Raw genomic sequence first — 18,554 nt, forward strand, 5'->3', positions numbered from 1 at the left:
ATAACTATAGGAGGATGTCTGTCTCAGGTGGGGGTGCTGCTAGGTTGACCAACTGACTGCAACAACAGTCCCCTCTGCTCATTTTTAGGAAGTTTGAACGAATCACCTTCTTCCCAACTCATGGGAGGACCCTGTTTAAGCCCCTGCAAGGTACAACTAACCCCTTCATGGAAAAACTCCATCTTTAGTTCGGTAAAGTCCCATAGGATGGGTCCTAGGGTTCGGAGCCACTAGATGCCCAAGATTGCATCACAGCCAGCTAAGGGTAGGATAAACAGATCAGTCCTAAAGACTTGATCCTGCATGTGAACTTCCACCTCCCGACTTCTGCCCAGACTAGCAATCTCTTGGCCATTGGCAATTTTTACCATAATCCCATCTTGCCCCATAGGATTAATCCCCAATGTAGCAGCTAATCTTGTGTCAACAAAATTATGGGTGATGCCACTGTCAATTAGGATAACAACTCAGTTGGTCTTGGTAAACCCAACGATCCTTATGGTTTTAGGACTCGGGGTTCCAGTGATTGCATTTAATGAAATCTCAGGAAATACTTCCAAGAAGAATTCTCATGGGTCCTCCTCCCCCGGTGGCTCGGCAATCAATGCCTTGCCCTCCTCTTTGTCCACAACTTTTATAAGGAAGAGTTTAGGTACTAGGCAGACGTGGCCACAGGTCCATTTGGAGTCTCGCGAGTAGCATAGACCTTTCCTCCTCCGTTCCTTCATTTGGTCCTGTGTATTTTTTGTACTGGAACCAAGGCTTGACTCGGGTGGTTGCTCCCGGTCCTCATTTGTCCTACCCCCGTCAGATGTAATGCATGAGGCTGATACAAGGCTCGCTGGTTACCCCTAGTGTTAAGGAACCTGTTGCCCTTGTCCACCCCCACGCGTATGTCAGTAGAAAAGCCCCTATGTGTTTGAGAAAATTGTGCAGAGCATCACCCGATCCTGGAAATCCTTACAGAATTCACTACACATTCCTCCTGGATCCAAGCCAGTGAATAAGTATCCACAAGGCTTTTGGGATTAAACATGCGCACCGAAAGCCGAATCTCGTCCTTCAACCCTCCCAAGAAGCAGCTCAGCTTATGTTCCTCAGGTAATCGTTGAAACTTTAGAGTTAAGGTATCAAACCTAGTCTTGTAATCCTCTAGAGAGCCGTCTTGCTTCAATTTGGAAAGGGTATCCATTGGATCATTGTAAGCCCCCGTGCCGAACTAGATCTGAATGGCCCGAACAAATTCCTCCTAATTGCTGACACACTTACTAGCCTTAAGCTCCTAGAACCAGACCATAGTTCGACCTTCCATATGGAAAGAGGACATGAATAATTGCTAAGCATCAGGAGTGCTATAGTGGTCAAAAAATTGATCCGCCGGGCAACACCAAGTTTCTAGGTCCTTACCTTTGAACTTCAAAAATTTCAACCTGACTGTCTTGGGTTTGAATCCATCGTTAGAGGTAGATCCTTCATGATAAGAGGATCCCCCTCCATTGAAACAATAGTGGGCATTGTTGCCTTACCTGTTTGAGTCTTGGTGACCTTCATTGGTCCCAGCTTGGTTACTCAATAGCGACTGAAACATCTGCCGCATCTCCAGCTGTAAGTCAGTGATCTTTGTCTCCAGCTGTTCTGCCAAAGTCGTTAGACCGTGCAAATGGAGGTCTCGCAATTGCTATGTTTCTTCAAGATTCAGCCTTTACCCCTACTCCCTGGAAAGGTTGTGACATTGATATTGTTAAAGTTTTGCACTTTGTGACTTTGATTTTGAATTTTTCAGGTTTTACTCTTGAGCTGAGAGACTTTGAACTGGGAGCACATGGTTTGTAGCTGAATTTAAATTAGCAGAATGTTGCTTTACAAGTCATGTTGTATTATTCAAACTTACGGATTCCCCACAAGTTGCTAAGTTGCTGGTTTGGCAATTGTGTTCCCTTGTTTATTATCAGCATCTAAATTTTATATTTGTGATGCTTTTCTCTCCATAGTTTTGTAACTTTATCGTTTTATATCACTAAGGTCTATAACCATCTATGTAGGATTTATAAACTATTATGCTTGGATACATTGTTTTAGTTGGTCAGAACTTTGTTCTTAACTCAATTTCTTTTACATCTGTACTTAAGTTAAAAGGTTGATTGGTTGGATCAGTGATTATCATTAGTTTGTTAGTTTGTATGAAATCCATAGTCTTTGAGGCCATGGTGATGTATTTGTTAAATTACAGGATGTTTTTGTTAAATTACAGGTCTACTCAAGCTGTAATAACCCTCTAAAAAAGAGGAAATTCCAATACCTTAAAAAATGCGTTAAAACCGTTTAAATAAAGCCCAAAAAAGTTTTAAAAAGTAGGCCCAATATTTAAAATAGGCCCAAAAACCTCGTCTTCTTCTTCTTCTTCTTCTTTTAAAAAAAATACAACCTGATCTGGATTACCGGTTTTTACCTGGGTAATCGGGTAAAACCGAATATCCGGGGTCCCCGGTTAATCGAGGTACTCGGTTCTGGAGCCGCATGTTGAAAATCAAAAATCGGGGACCCCAAAGCTGATTTTCGGTTATTACCCAATAATCGGGAACTGACTCCGAGTTTACACCCCTACTACTTTGAGAAAACGTATGATCATGTCAATTGGAATTTTTTGCTTGCATATGATTTTTTTTTTTTTTTTTGATAATCATTTTATGATAGTAATAAATGGACGTATATGTTAAGGAGATGTGGTTTAAGGAAGAGAAGGTGTGAGTGGAGAGCTCACTTTATTTCCATGGTGCGTTTCTCTATATTGATTACTAGAACTCCCTTTGGCTACTTCAACAATACTCGTGGCCCGAGTAGAATATTATACGTGATGGTGAATAGGGGATCTTATGAGGTTTTTTGGTGGGGTCAAGAAATAATGACTAGCGTGCTCATTCTATCTCAACTCTTATTTGCAGACGATACCTTGACTTTTTGTGAAGCAAATCTAGACCACCTTCGTCACTTGCATTTGTCTCATCTTATGCTTTGAAGTTGTGTCAACTGTCAAGTTTGAAAATTAACTTGGCTAAATCAAAATTAATCCCTATTGGTACTGTGGAAAATGTTGAAGGCATGGCTTGTAGGGTTTCTTTTTTGCCTATGAAGTATTTGGGTCTTCTGTTGGGATCTCCTTTAAGGAAAAATCAATATTGGATGGTATTATTGAGAAAATGGAACGTCGTTGGCTGGTTGGAAGCAACTCTACTTGTCTCTAAGGGTGGCATGATCACTTTGATTACAAGCACTCTTTTTAATTTGCCCACTTATTATTTGTATCTTTTCCCCATCCTTGTTGGTGTTGCTAATCGTTTAGAAAACTTTAGTAGGATTTCTTGTGGGGTGGTGTCGGGGATGAGTTTAGAGTCCATCTAGCAAACTGGTCAAAGATTTTTACCCCATTATCTTTAGGTGGTTTGGGGGTTAGGAATTTGATTCTTTTTAACTGAGTTCTATTAGGGAAGTGGTTATGGCGTTATGCCATGAAGAGAGAGGCTTTGTAGAGATTGGTTGTAGGTATTAAATATGACATTATGTAGGGGTGGTGATATTTTAATGTGGTTGTTGGGCCTTATGGGGTTGGGGTGTGGAAATATATTAGGCGGTGGTGGGGGAGGCTTTTCCAAATTGATTAGATTTGAGGTAGGTGATGGTGCAAAGATCAAATTTTGGCATGATCTGTAGTGTGAGAATCAAATGTTGAAGGTAGCCTTTTCGGAGTTGTGCATTATATCTTGTTTTCAAGGAGGCCTCCATGGCAGATCATTTGCAATTCTCTAATGACACGGTGCAATGTAGCATCACCTTTATCAGGTCAGTGCATGATTGGGAGATGGATTCGATTACCTCAATTTATATCCTCTTGTATTTATTAAGTTTGAGACGAGGTGGCAATGATAAGATTTGTTGGATTCCTTCCACTAGGGAGGTTTTTGATGTTAGATCTTTTTACAATTTACTAATTCCCCCAATGACCTTTTCCTTGGAAGAGCATTTGGAGAAATAAGTCTCATTTGATAGTGACATTCTTTGTTTGGACGACAACTTTAGAGAAGATCCTAACTATGAATAACTTTTAAAAAAGAAACACATTATAGGGGTGGAGCGGTGTTGTATGTGTAAGAAGAGTGGAGACAACATTGATCATCTTTTGCTTCGTTGCGAAGTAGCTAGAGGCTTGTGGGAATCGATATTCCGTCCTTTCGGGATAGAGTGGGTCATGTGCTTGTTGGAAAGGACAGTTTGGAAGACAACAATTTAGAGGTTTGGAAGATGGTTCCTCTATGTGTAAATTGGTGGGAGATAATGCATTGCTCAAAACTTCAAAGATTGTGAGAAGACGGTGATAGAACTTAAAGCCATTATTCTCTCTTTATGTTTGGAGGACTGCATAAAACTATTCTTGTTCCTTTAATTTTGTTGTATTGATTTATCGTACCTATTTTCATTGGACTTATTTATTGCAGATGGATGCTGCCATTGAAGGATTAGGAACCGACTTAATGGAGATGGTAAAAGTACCTGGCCAAATTATTTTTCAAAATTAAGGACAAAAGTTGAAATTTCTGTGGAGTTTATGATACATTCATTTCCTTGTATTTGTATCAGCTTAATTATATGCTTTCATGCTGCCTAGTTTGAGTTAAATAATTGAAGAGTGGTTTCCAGGAGTAAGAAAGGTCGGGACTGTTTCCAAGGGGTTACCTCAATCAGCTGGAGACCACGCCTCATGAAGCGGACGTCACTAGTTCGAATCCCCCCTCTTTCCCCCTCTTGTGTGGACATGTAAAAAAAAAAAAAAAAAATTGGGACTATTTTTTTTTTAATTGAAAAAAAAAAGAAAAAAAAGAAAGGGAAAAATACAATCACTACAAAAAAAAAAAAGGAAATTCTGGACGGTTTTAAACCGTCCAGAAATGCAAAAAAACCGTCTGGAATCAATTCCAGACGGTTTTTTTTGGACGGTTTAAAACCGTCTAGAATATAACGTCGTTAAATAAATTTCTGGACGGTTTGGGCAAAACCGTCCGTAATTCTAGACGGTTTTGCCGAAACCGTCTAGAACTGGTTCTAGACGGTTTGGGCAAAACCGTCTAGAAAAATTATGGACGGTTTTGCCCAAAACCGTCCACAATTTGTTATTTTTTTTTAAAAAAAAATAATTTGTTTTTTGTTATTTTTTTTATTTTGTCCAGTGGTCAATAAGCTTCTACGCGTGTTCTACCGGGAAATCCACCGGAAAATTCATCGGAGAATCAAGCTTCTTCGGTTTAGCTGCACCATATCTCCTAGCTCCCTTATTTGCACAACCCAACAACTACAGCCACGGCTAAACACCCCCCCTTTCACAAATCAACCAAAAAATATACCAACCCAAAACGATCCAGAGCCGGTTTCGGTCGGATCTGGCCAGAAACCCCAACGGCCTCGCCAGATCGGCTAGAAACCCATGCACTGATCTTTCTTTCAGAAATGAGGAAGATTATTCTCGTGATATGGGCAACCCATTCGACTTTGTAATAGACGCAGTAATTAGGAGAGAAAATATACCGATCCCTAATCGCTTTGATGGCAGAGGCGTGACTCCGGGTATTTATGGCGTGCTAGGCGGAGGCAACGATCTTTCCTTCATAAACGAGGATGTTTCTTCGCGTGATTTGGGCAACAATTTCAACTCTGTAAACGGCCGCAGTACGTAGGGGAAATGATATGCAGATTTATGGCAAAGGCATGATTGAGGGGATTTCTGAGGGAGGTAGCGTGAAGATAGGGATAGACGCAGATGGAGGGTTCAATGGGCCGAAGGAAGAAGAAGAACGAGAGAGAGAGAGAGAGAGAGCTAGAGAGAGAGAGAAGAGATTGATGGTTTTAAGAATACAGTGTGCGTGGGTTTTCAATACAGCTAGTGGGCGTGATGGTTTTAATCGGACGGTTGTATTTTGGTTAAGAAAGAAATCGGAAGGCTGCGGTGAAATAAGGGGTATCACGCGGATCGATGACATGGCATGTGCAAAAAAATTTCCAGACGGTTTGTTAAAAACCGTCTATAAAATTTCAGACGGTTTTAACTAAACCGTCTGGAAATAATATTTACAAACGGTTTAGAAAAAAACCGTCTAAAAATTTATAGACGGTTTTTATAAAACCGTCTGGAAATGAAACCGTCTGTAATTTTATTGACGGTTTAATCAAACCGTCCATAATAAATTTTTTACAGACGGTTTTGAAAAAACCGTCTGCAAATTTTATTTTCTAGACGGTTTTAGAAACCGTCTAAAAAAAAAACCGTCCATAAATGCCATTTTTTTGGTAGTGAATTTAGCCTTCCAAACTATTTTTTATTTTCCGAATAGCCTCTCAAACTATCGAGGCTTAAACTCTGACCCTCCAAACTATTAAAACCTTTGAAAAATGTCATTTTGGGCAAAATATCCTCATAATACTCCTGCCACGTGTCATTTTCAATTAAAAAATAAAAAAATAATTCAAAAAATTCAAAAGAAAATTAAAAAAGCTTGTGATCCTTGAGCTCTAGGTAGCTATTGGGCAATGTTTTGAATGCCAAAAAGTCACAGAGAGGAAAATGGATATGAACATTGACGAACAAGCTCACGGCCGTTGATTTTCCCGTCAGAAATCAATCAAAGTCTTAAAACAACGATGATAAACTTGCTCGTCGTTTGTAACAAAACAAAATTCAGATTGAAATCGTTCATAACCTTTTGAAGATCAATATCATAGACATCGAAGAATAAGAAATTAGCCATGTCCTCATTTGGAGAGGTGGGGACAAGTTTGCCGAGCTGCAAGCATGGATCATGCCCAATGACGATGCTGGAAATAAGCAGTATGTCCTCCAGTCGATTGCAATATTTTTATAAAAAAAAAAAAAAAAAAAAAAAAAAAAAAAAAAAACAAAACAAAACAAAAGGTTTTTTTTAGTTTTAATTTTTAAAAAAAAATATATAAATTTTAATTTTTTTAAATTTTTAATTGAAAAATGACACGTAACAGTAGTATTATGGGCATATTTCGTCAAAATTGGCATTTTCAAAGGTTTTGATAGTTTGGAGGGCCAAAGTTCAAGTTTTGATAATTCAGAAGGCTTTCCAAAAAATGATTGATACTTTAAAGGGTTAAATTATATTTTTCCCAAAAAGAAAAGAAAACAACGTACAGTTGTTTGCTCTCCCTTCTTTACCGCTGGACATGATGTTAGTTTAGTGAATGTAGTCTGCACAGGCTTTTTGCTGTTATTGTTAATCAATTATCCATTAAGAAAATAATAATGATTCAATGCCACCCAAATATACAATTTTTCACCACCTTGTCTATGTGGCAAGGTGGTCCCCACTACTTTTTGAGTTTTTTTATTTTTTAAAAATAAATTAAGGTGAGGGACCACCTTGCCACATAGACAATGTGGTGAAAAATTGTATATTTAGGTGGTAGTGAATCATTAGTCATAAGAAAAACCTGTTGTTTCGTCTTAAGACACTGACCTTTACTGGTCAAAATATTGTCTCCAATTGTTTAGTTATATATTGTATATACTATGTATGTGGTATTTATCGGAAATAGGAGAGAGAGGCTCGAGAGTTCTCTTTCCCACTTCCTTGGCTATTAAAATAGCTACCTAGAGTTCAGATCTTTCTTTGTCTAAATTTGGTGAAGAAAGTGGCTGTCTCCATTTTTTACATCGTTGATTCAATTCATTTTTTGTATAGTGTAATTTCAGTTTAATTTTTGAAAAAATTAAAAGTTCTATTCCCAAAGCATTCAAAATTCGTATTAACCTCCAAAATTCATTGTTAGTCAAATTAAAACCATTCATCAGTACCTTTAAATCCTCCTTAGTAAAATAATAGCTTGAAATAAAATCATCAATCAATTATTTGAATTAAATCTCGTAATTTGGCCAAAGATCCTTAATAATTGAAATTGAAGCCTAAAGATTTATATTTGCCTAATAAAATACCACAAAAACTTTATAAATATGCCTTAACTCTGTAACTCAAACGATTGCGAATCCTACTTATCCCAACAATAAATCATTTATTCGAGTTTACCCTAAAATTTCATAGTTTAGAGAATAGATGTTTTAAATTCACCAAAACTAGCTCCTTATTCTTAAAATTTAATAAATCCTTCTTACCCTTGAAATTAAAATCTCTTAAACCTCCAAGGGGTAGAATTGGCAGTGGCACACGACAACTCAACAGGCTATTGTGAGCTTTTGGCGCCGCTCGATTAGGGGTGGGCGCGGGTTAGGTATTGGCCATTCGGAAACCGGACCCACATACTGCAGGTTTTAAAAACCCTACCCGAGTCTTGTCTACAGTGAGCAGTATCTGCTAGGTATCAGATTTTGCGAGGGTGGGTTGAACAAGGCGAGTATTGCTGGTTGGGCAGAGTGGGATGAGTATTATGTGCATGACATTTTTGTAAACCCCTCCACCTACTCCTTTATCACAATTGTTGTGAAATTTTAATGTACTCGCAAGCACACGAACCATACCGAAGTATAGTTTAGCAAGCGCGAGGTTGAACCCACAGGGACTTGTATAATTGTAGGAAAACTAATCAAAATCTAAACTAAATAAATCATAATCTAATTCAAGAAAAATATGGTTGTTCAGAAATAAAAATAAATTCAAACATGCAATTAATCAAAAATAAATAAATAATAAAAGCAGTAAACTATCAAGATAAAAAGAACTAAGGTTGTAGAATCCACCTCATTAATTTATGACAACATATATTCTTGATCATTGATTTTACTCATACTCTACATGATAATCTAGAATCAATCTAGTTACCATGGAAAATATCATCGTTAAAATCCTTAACAAAAATCTTAAGCATGTTCTTCTTCGCTTTTAAAAAAAATTAAAATCAAATCATCTATTATATCTGTCAAAAACAAATCACAATGGATATCCACTTTTAATATCAACAATATAAACCAAGCATTCAATCAATAAAAATAATCTTAAATCATGAGAAAAACCTGATTAAACTCATATCCAGAATTCATCATATATTAATTGATATGAAGCAACTCACAACTCACAAGTTACAAGTTACAATCAGAAGATGCACGTCTGTAGACTGCAAGTATGGCTCATGATGTCACAACTCACAAGTCTGCACGTCTGCTTGACCGTTCTCTCTATTCTTTTGTCCCCTACTGTCACAAGCCTCAAGCCTGCACGTCTACAACTCAGCAACTGCAAAACTGCAAGGACCATGGCAATTTATGGAATTATTTGGCAAGTGACATTACAAAACAGAACAGAACAGAGTAGTGGGTTGTTAATTTTTTAAATTAGTAAAAAGTGATGATGTGATATAAAATAAAAAGAATTTGTATAAAAAAGTGAAAAAGTTTTGTATTGTAGTGAATTTTTTTATTTGAATAGTAATAATAAATTATTGATGTGATATAAAAAAGTGAAAAAAGTGAGAATGTTTTAATGTTGATTAGTAGTGAAAAATATAAAAAAATGAAAAAAAAAAAAAAAAAAAAAAAAAGAAAAAAAAAAAAAAGAAAGTACATGAACAGTACTGTAATGTATTGTTCCTTGACAAACAAGCCCAGCTCGGGGAATGATTGCTGGGGACACTCATCTGTCCCCAGCCCCCATCGATAATAAAAAAATAGGTGTTTATTAAAAAGTTATCTCTGATGTGATATCAGAGACAACTTTAAGAAAATGGGGTGATAGGGAACGGATGAGTGTCTCCTGTCTAGCGGCCTCGGCTTGGCTTAGTTCAGGCCCTTAATTGACAAACATTCTTGTTTGTATAATCTTCTTTTGCGCTTGTCATGTAATTGTAAGAGCACTATTAACAAATGCCATATAAGTGATTTCTTTCTTAAAATAAGAAAACTTTCATAAAAAAACACTCTATACCAGACACCATATATATACATATCTTAGTTGGAAGTCTACAGTCCTATTATTTTAATAATAAAAAAAACCATCTCTCTCTCCTCTCTCCTTCCTCCTTCCCCCGTCCTCCATCGTCTCCACTTGAATTCCACCTTCCACCTTCCTCACCGGCTCACCCCTTCTCAATCCCCACAAACCCATTTTCCGACCACGTCTCCATAGCTCAAACTCAATCAAAATCCGAAATTTTTTCAACCCCTGCAAAGCCCCACGTCTCCCTCACTGGCTCACTCCTTCTTTCTTTTTGATTTTCTCGGGAAAAGTCTGGTCTTTCGAAAAATTTGAGAACAACGTTGTTTGTTTGGGGTGGGGAACAATTGCCAGCGATTTGGGAATGGATGGATTGACTTCGTCCATAGGGTAGAAAGCGATGAGATTGGCTTGACAGCATCACCACCGGGATTAATGGGTGACGAGAAACAGGGCATTTATTTTGTGAAGGATAAATAAATCCTCAAGAGGAAATCGTGGAATTTGTAGACTAGTGAAAACCGGATCTGCCACTACTCTGTGAATTTCCCACCTGGGTTTCCTCGCCTTAACTGGAATTATTGACATTAGGCTCCGGCAACAGCAACTGGACTGTGCTTTTAACGATCAGCGCACGACACAATGACACATGGGGCAGTTGGTGGCTCTGATCTGGTGTAGTTGGGTGGTGGGTTTTGAGAGAGAGGACGAAGAAGACAAGAGAGGAGAGAAGAAAAAAATGAATAAAAAAATAAAAGTAGGAAAGCGGAAAAAAATAATAAAATAAGAGTAAAAATTAGTATTTAATTGATATAGGAAAGATAAAGAAATCTATTGTAAAGTGTTTTTTTATAGGGAACTAAAAAGTGGTTTAGTTCCCTAAATTTTTCCTAAATTAGGGGAAATGGTTAGGTGTATGCGGCTAATGCTTTAAGCATTAATATTTTTTCCTAAATTAGTTTTTTTGGTGATTTACTAATGTTACTGATGTATATATAATATGTTGGTTTCTATTTATAAATTCTTAGCATGGTTTTCTTTTTGGGTAATTTGATAATAGCTTTTCATATTGATTTGAAATCTTTTATTAGTAGTCTTGATGTTTAGGTTTCAATCTTTCATTTCTGATTTTAAGATTCCAAGTGAAGTGATAGAAAAATCTCTTATCTCTTATAGCTCTTTCATTTTCATTTTTATTATTATTATTATTATTATTATGGTACTCTTAATTTGGCATTTTGACAATAACAAATTTTTATATAAGTTCGTCCCCCTTATCAAAAATCTGGTTCCGCCCCTGCCTATAACACTTTTTGAAACCGAGGTTGCCGTTTGATAATGACTCCTATCACAGGCAGTGGGGAAACCATGATTTTGGGTTATTAGGGGCAAGTTTTTTTTTTTTTTATATGAATAAAAATTTTAACTAATGCAATAAATAAACAATTCATCAAAATTTAATTATTTGTTAAAACATATAAACAAACTTACAATTTAATTCAGTTGTCCTCGACGAGTCTTCATACCTTGAAATCGATGCATGGTTTTTTCATTGCTAATAGTCTTGAATATATCATTCTCAATGTACATGACCAGACAATCATTCATCCACTAATCTCCCATTTTGTTACGTAAACGATTTTTAACAATGTTCATTGCTGAAAATGTTTTTTCAATAGTTTCGAACAATCAACCTAAATATAAAAGAACAATTTACCTCAATAAGAGTTCGTTTAGAATTTGATTGTGGCTCAATTAAATTATTGTTCTCCATAATCACAGGCGACTACAGTTATATATTTTCTACAATTAAAATATGAAACAAAAACTATAAATAATCATTAAAAAAATTAAACATAAAACAATTATTAAAAAAAAAAAAAAACCTAAATATAAAAGAACAATAAATTGAAAAGAACAATTAAAATATAAAAGTTTAAATCTTAATCAATATGAAAGTTACATACCTTAAACTAAAAGGCTGAATTTTGTTTAGAAATTAATTTTAACGATTGAACTTTGAATGACAAAGGTATAGAAATACAGAAAATAACAACGACGTCAAGTTTAACCCAAAGGTTGAAGTTCGAAGTATAAAATATTAAGATGGCATGGGATTTGATTGAATGCACAGACCATAGTCACACACAGCTTAACCACCTTTAAATAACAGTAGTGTTTTTTTTTTTTTTTTTTTTTTTGTAAGCCAAAAAATGTGAAGATATTTTCAGTTACAGTTGTTATTGATGACTTCTCTTTTTTCTTGTATTAAGTTATCGATGACTTATTGATAGCATAGACTGTGGACTAGAGACGTAGAGTTGATGACTTTTATTGATTAGTTGTTACAGGCTTACAGTTGTTCTACTCTAAAGTATGTAAAGTAGATTTGTAGTCTAGTAGACTTATTGATTACTTTTACCTACTTATAGAAAAGAAAAATGTTTTGAGTTATGATAGATAAAAATAAAAAATAAAAAATAAAAAAAATAAAAAAAAATAAAAAAAAAACGGCTAGAGTGGGCAAGTTTACCTTGATGAAATGCTGAGGGGGTCTTTCAAGGGACAAGGGCATAAATGTTTTATAGACCAAGAGTAAAAAAAATTTAGGAGGTGAGGAGGGCATTTGACCCCCCCTCGACCTCCCTCGACCCCCCTCCCTCCACACTTAACCACATATACCAAAAAGGCAATTAATAATTACATTTTTTTTTTTTACAAAAATCGATTCATTGGGTGATTAAAACTACCACATCAGTATTACGAGATAATTGTGAGATAAAAACATGGTATACAGAATAAGTATAATGCATTACATATGATGGTCTGCGGCTTTTTGTTTAATTTTCAAGTATTTATTTAGTTTTGAGTGAATTTCCAAGTATTTAATCACTTGAATAGAATATTCACTAAAAGCTACGTTAAGCACTTTTTCCTCGTGGTATCAAATAGTTAAAACATAAGCACGGTTGATTGGCGAAATTTTGCTTTCTACATTTTTTTTTTATTTATTTATTTTTATTTATTTTTTTTTTTATGGATGCCCATTTTTGAAAGAAAATGATTGGCACAACAATTTTTACTATAAAATTATTTAAAAATTGGTAAAATAATTAATAAAAAATTAATTTCAATATTTTGTAAATTAAATGCTAAGAAAAAGAAAGAACATATAATGGACATAAATTTCTTATAAACTGGTTTATATGAAATTTTTTACAACTCACATATAAAAAGGACATATATCTTTTAAACGTATGAGAAACACAAGTTTTTTTTATTAATGATATTAAAAAAGCATGTAAGAAGCACTTGCTATTTAAATAACGTTGCTTCTCACATGCTAAGAGACACATGTCAATCTTATATGTGGATTATAGGAAATTTCCTACAAAACAATTTGTAAAAAATTCAGAATAAATATATACAAATCAAAGATTGAAAGTTCTCCACCGAAGCCAAAAGAACTCGTTAAAACAACTTCAGAATAAATATATACAAAATTAAAAGAAAAATGAGAATCAACATTGAAGTCTTTGAATACAAATCAAATCGTTTAGCCTCTCGATCGTCGTCAAAGCTACCATGGCTTGAATATGATTTATCATCACCAAGGCCTCTTTTAGACTTGATTGCAATCTGATCCATAGATTTATCTCCATCGTCACTAACAACAATGGCATCCTTATTCGATGTAGAGGCACAATGAATCCCACTTCCATCAACAACCCCAGTTTTCTTAACATTGACTCGTGGCCCACAATCTACGATAACCTTTACTTGGTCACCGCACTCCAAACCGAACCAACGTTTAGCAACATGGATTAGGCAAATGTGATCTTCAACGTCATGGGCGATTGGTAGTTCATATGCAATTGTAGCCCGAGTCGTACTGTTGCTATAATTGATTACTGTAAGGTTTAGAGGGAAAGAATTGGTTGTATCACGATCTACCATCTTGTCAGGACATGATGAATAAACAAAGCATACTGTGAACCAATTAGGAAAAATGTGAGTCATTTCAAAAGATACGGAGGGTCCCTCATTCTTACACGTAAACCAATCAGGAATATCATTGCCAGGTAGAAAAATGCCATAAAGATTAATGTCAGTCCGAGTGATCCATTCCTGTACCATCAAAAGCATGATGTATATAAGCAGTACTTTGAAATAAATACGTATTTTGAGAGAGAGAGAGAGAGAGAGAGAAAGAAAGAACCTTTATGATGCTTTGTTTAAAAGTATTTGTTAAGTTGCTGCACCCTGCCAATTGAATCTCCCAAATGGACTTGAACAACTTTTCCAAGACTGGAATCTTGACTAATTTATTGCAATTATTAAGCTCTAGATATTTCAAATTTGGTGGTAAATCTGGAATAGATTGAAGCTTTGTGCAATTATCTAAAATGAGCCTTCGAAGCTTCGAAAGACCACCAAGGCTCGATGGTAGGATACGAAAATGATTGTTTTCTAGATTTAAAGATTTAAGGGAATATAAACTTCCAAGATCTTTAGGAATTGCATCATCTGATAAATTGCAATCTCTAAGAGATAATTCTCTTAGTGCGTTCAAGCCATGTAGTGAAGCAGGCAATAGATTGATTGACTTCGGACTTTTCCTAGGAGATCTCCAAGACCAAAGGAGTGAAGGGAGTGACTTAGATGGCGATCCTTTACACCCACACAACCACAAGCATGTGAGGTTCTTCAATTGTACTATGGTACGTGGCACTTGTGTTATAGCAGTGTTATCTGCAAGAAAATTTGTCAAGGATTCCATCTCCCCCAACTCATCAGCCAAATTGTCAAATTTAGAACAACCAGAAAGAATGAGAGTTTGAAGAGACTTTAACTTATAGAAACTCATTGGCAGACTTTCAAGACTTCTGCAATCTTTCAAATTTACCAAAATGAGATTATTAAGATCTCCAATAGACTGGTGAACCTCAAACAAACTCGTACAGTCTTTGAGTATTAGTTTCTCAAGATTAGGGAGTCTTGCAAAGTTAGGAGTCCGAATCAGATAATGGGAATGACTGAGATTTAGGAATTTCAACTCCTCGAACAGTTGCTGAACAAATGAGAAAAGAAAGAAACAAAAATATTAGCACCAAAAACGTCAAAATTTAGGGCTTAATGGTTATGGATATAATATACCTCGGAATTTTTCCAAACTTGCGTAAGATTGCTATATCGCAAGTCAATCGCAACTAGGTTTTTTGAGTAAAAGTCGTTTGGCATAAACTTTAGAGGGAATCCGTGCCAACGAAGCCACCTTAACTCTTTGGAAAGATGTTCGTAATCTCCAATGAGGTGTACATGATCAAGTTGGAGTAATCTCAATCTCTGCATCTTTATAAATGTTGTTGTACTGAAATTAACCTTACTTAGTTTTAGAAATTTTAAAGTAAGTCCTTCAACTGCTTCTGTTCCCTGCTAAGAAAAACATTTGTGCGTTGCAATTTTAAACCTGTTATATTAAAGTTGAGAGTTTTTTATTTTTTGTTTCTTTAATGTTCTTATGAAAATAGAAAAGGGAAATTACACTTATCCTATCGAACTAATGTTCTATTTGCAAAGACCTTCCAAACTTTAAAAAAGTTATAATAAAACCCATCAAACTATGCAACACTTTCATGTTACCCTCTCCGTTTATATTTTATGTTAAATTGGATGAAAAATTCTCCACGTGACCAATTGGACATTTTTGCCTAGTTTACCCCCACATTAGATGAGTAAAAAATACATTTATGCCCTTTTAAAAAAAAAAAAAAAAAAACAACAACAACTATTGGAGCCTCCCCTTGTGACAAAAATTCACAGTCAAGCCGTGGGTCACCATGGCTAGAGATGCATGACCTAGCTATTTGTCTATTTGTCTCCATGGCTGAGTGAGGCTGTGAATCTCTGGCCATGGACTCTTCCATGGCTAGGCCGTGGTGAATTGATTTTTTTTTTCTTTTTTTATAAATAATTGGTACGTTCTAGATGTACATGCATGACACATTCTATACTTTGCATTCAAACTAAATGGTGGATTTAACTAAAGGAGCAAATTAAAACAAAAATTTCTATTTAAGAGCATAATTGCAATATTTAAAGTTCTAAGGTGATTTGAAATAGCTTCATAATTAGGGGTAAAATATAATTTATCTTTTTATCCTTTTTTTTAAAATAAAAAATATTAAGGAAGTTCTTACCTCATGCTTTGCCAATATATCAAGTGCATCTTTATGCAACCATAATCTACTACACTTTCCCGGTATTTTGGGGAATTCTTCACGAACAATTTCTCTTCCCATATCTCGAAGCAAATCATGCATTATGAGTTTGTTTCTCTCATCGACTGAAAGAAGACACCGCTGAATGAGGATACTAATTCCAATCTTTGCAAAAAAACCACATGCATCCAATATTTGTGTAACATAGTTTTTGTCCATTCCGATAAAGAAACAGGATATATCAAGGAATATATCCTTCAGAGTACTATCGCTTAGTGCATCAAAGCTTATTCTAAGCTTTTTTTGAATTTGATCATGAGAAATCCTTTTCAATTTCTCCAATGTGCTTTCCCATTCCTGCATGCTCCTAGAGAATAGAAAAGAACCCAGAACTTCAAGAGCTAGTGGTAATCCTCTAGAATAAGCAACGATGCCTCTTGACAAGTCCATATAATCTTCAGTTGGAGAACTTTTCCTAAAGGCATGCCAACTAAAGAGCTCTAGAGATTCAATTTCACTCATTTCTTTTGTTGTATATATTGCATCTACTTCAAGCATCTTTAGCAATTGCTCATCTCTAGTTGTTATAATAATTCTACTTCCTGGACCGAACCAATCACGACTTCTAGCTATGGCATTGAGTTGCTCTAACTGGTCCACATCATCAAGTATAACAAGTACCCTTCTATGACGAAGTCTTTCTTGTATTATAGCAATTCCTGTATCAACATTGTTCACATTTGTCTTGTCCATCTTCAAGATATCAGAAAGAAGTTGGTTCTGTAATCGAACCAGACCATCGGGTTGCTTAGAAGTTTCCCTAATATTTGGAAGAAAACTCTTACCTTCAAAACTATGAAAAAATTTGTTATATATGGCTTTAGAAATGGTTGTTTTTCCAATTCCGCCCATTCCCCAAATTCCTACCATGCGGACATCATCGGCTCCAACCCTTAACAATGAGGTGATGTCTTGCACACGAGATTCTACTTCAACTGGGTAGAGTGTGACATATAAGTATGTGCTGTTGAGTTTCCTTGAAACGTCTTCAACAATATTCCTAATAAACTTGGCTTCATGCCTGCAAATTTCTAGGTTGAGTCAAATCATACAAGTAAGCATTTGAATGTAGTAAATATTTTATGATGACAGATAAAAAGTCAGAGCATATTTTGGCCATTATCCCTAAAATCTGAATGTAGTAAATTTCCCTTTCTTTTTATAAAAAAATCTGGACATCCAATCCCAACCAAACCCTGAGACTTATAAAGTGAAACGTCTACCTCTTGTCGATTGAAAAAAAAGGTGGAAGTATACATGAATTTGCTGTAGTATAGAATATGAAAAATTCTTTCTGAGATATTTACATTAAACGAATTTAAATTTGTTAACTTTAACATAGCCTGTCTTGACATTATCTGCATCGATCTATTATTAACGAGTTTTTTTGGGAAAATTTGAACATAAACGATCTATCACATTTAGTGTTATTCCTTACCGAAGACAATAGGATTGAGCATTTACTTCTAACACATTGCAAGGAATACGGTTCCATCCTGCTAGTAAAGTTACAGATAAAAATATGATTGGGTAGAGCGCACTTACCCATCTGCAGTATTTCTTAGATCCCATCCGGACAAATTAGCAGCCTCAATCAGAGCTCTCCTCCACCTGAGTACCTTGTCTATGTCCAACAAGTAACGCTCTTCATGTTTCGAAAATGCTTGCGCGAAGCTACCCGTCTGGTTGCGCACATCCGACGGTTCAACATCGTAAAAGATAGGTAGAACCAGCTGCCTCACCGTTCTTCGGCACTCTATGATCTTTACAAGCTCCTCCAGGCACCGCCTGGAAGCCGCGTAGTTTCTGGAGAAGATGATGACAGAGATTCTGGACCCTTGTATTGCCGCCAATAAATCGGATGCAATATCTTCTCCTCTTCGAAGCTCGTTGTCATCTCTGAAGGTCTTGATTCCGACATTTTTGAGAGCAAAGTAAAGGTGGTCAATGAAGTTCTTGCACGTGTCTTTGCCTCTGAAACTCAAGAAAACGTCGTAAGTCCAGTTGGGATGGGTGGAAGAAGACGAAGAGAGGAATGCACCGGCAGCCATGGAGAGTTGGTGAGAGTGGAAAATGGCGAAGGACACACGGAGTTCACAAGGTACTAGGAAATTAATTAGTAATCCAGATTGAACGTGTGAACAACTTTTTTCTTTTTTCTTTTTTCTTTTTTCTTTTTCTTTTTCTTTTTTCTTTTTTAAAAGAAGATATGTCCCACCTCCTTTTGGGTGTGTTTTTTTAAAATATAAGTTATTACATATTAGACTTAGTCCATGATGTTTTGACATGACTATGGATTTAAGTGAACATTTGAAGTACTTCG

General features: G+C 35.8%; 1 protein-coding gene across 1 annotated transcript; it reads right to left on the reverse strand.

Moving 5' to 3' along the window:
• Window positions 1-13,377: 13,377 nt before the first annotated feature.
• On the reverse strand, window positions 13,378-18,325 carry LOC133861935 (disease resistance protein RPV1-like). Its single transcript, XM_062297764.1, has 5 exons — window positions 17,777-18,325; window positions 16,151-17,252; window positions 15,108-15,383; window positions 14,170-15,021; window positions 13,378-14,078 (listed from the first exon to the last, which is right to left on the reverse strand). The coding sequence occupies exons 1-5, from the start codon at window positions 18,280-18,282 to the stop codon at window positions 13,422-13,424; spliced, it is 3,393 nt and encodes a 1,130-aa protein (XP_062153748.1). The 5' UTR covers window positions 18,283-18,325; the 3' UTR covers window positions 13,378-13,421.
• Between the last annotated feature and the right edge of the window lie 229 nt (window positions 18,326-18,554).

Source organism: Alnus glutinosa, chromosome 2 (assembly GCF_958979055.1).
Source record: "Alnus glutinosa chromosome 2, dhAlnGlut1.1, whole genome shotgun sequence".
In the NCBI taxonomy this organism is placed as follows: domain Eukaryota; kingdom Viridiplantae; phylum Streptophyta; class Magnoliopsida; order Fagales; family Betulaceae; genus Alnus; species Alnus glutinosa.

What these genes read in the sequence shown, in the direction of transcription:
- LOC133861935 (XM_062297764.1), bottom strand. Translation starts at nt 18,282, where the DNA reads ATGGCTGCCGGTGCATTCCTCTCTTCGTCTTCTTCCACCCATCCCAAC. An exon ending in ATATATTGGCAAAGCATGAG is followed by an intron (nt 15,384 to 16,150) that starts GTAAGAACTTCC and finishes TTTTCTTAGCAG; the next exon opens with GGAACAGAAGCAGTTGAAGG. An exon ending in TTAAACAAAGCATCATAAAG is followed by an intron (nt 14,079 to 14,169) that starts GTTCTTTCTTTC and finishes TTGATGGTACAG; the next exon opens with GAATGGATCACTCGGACTGA.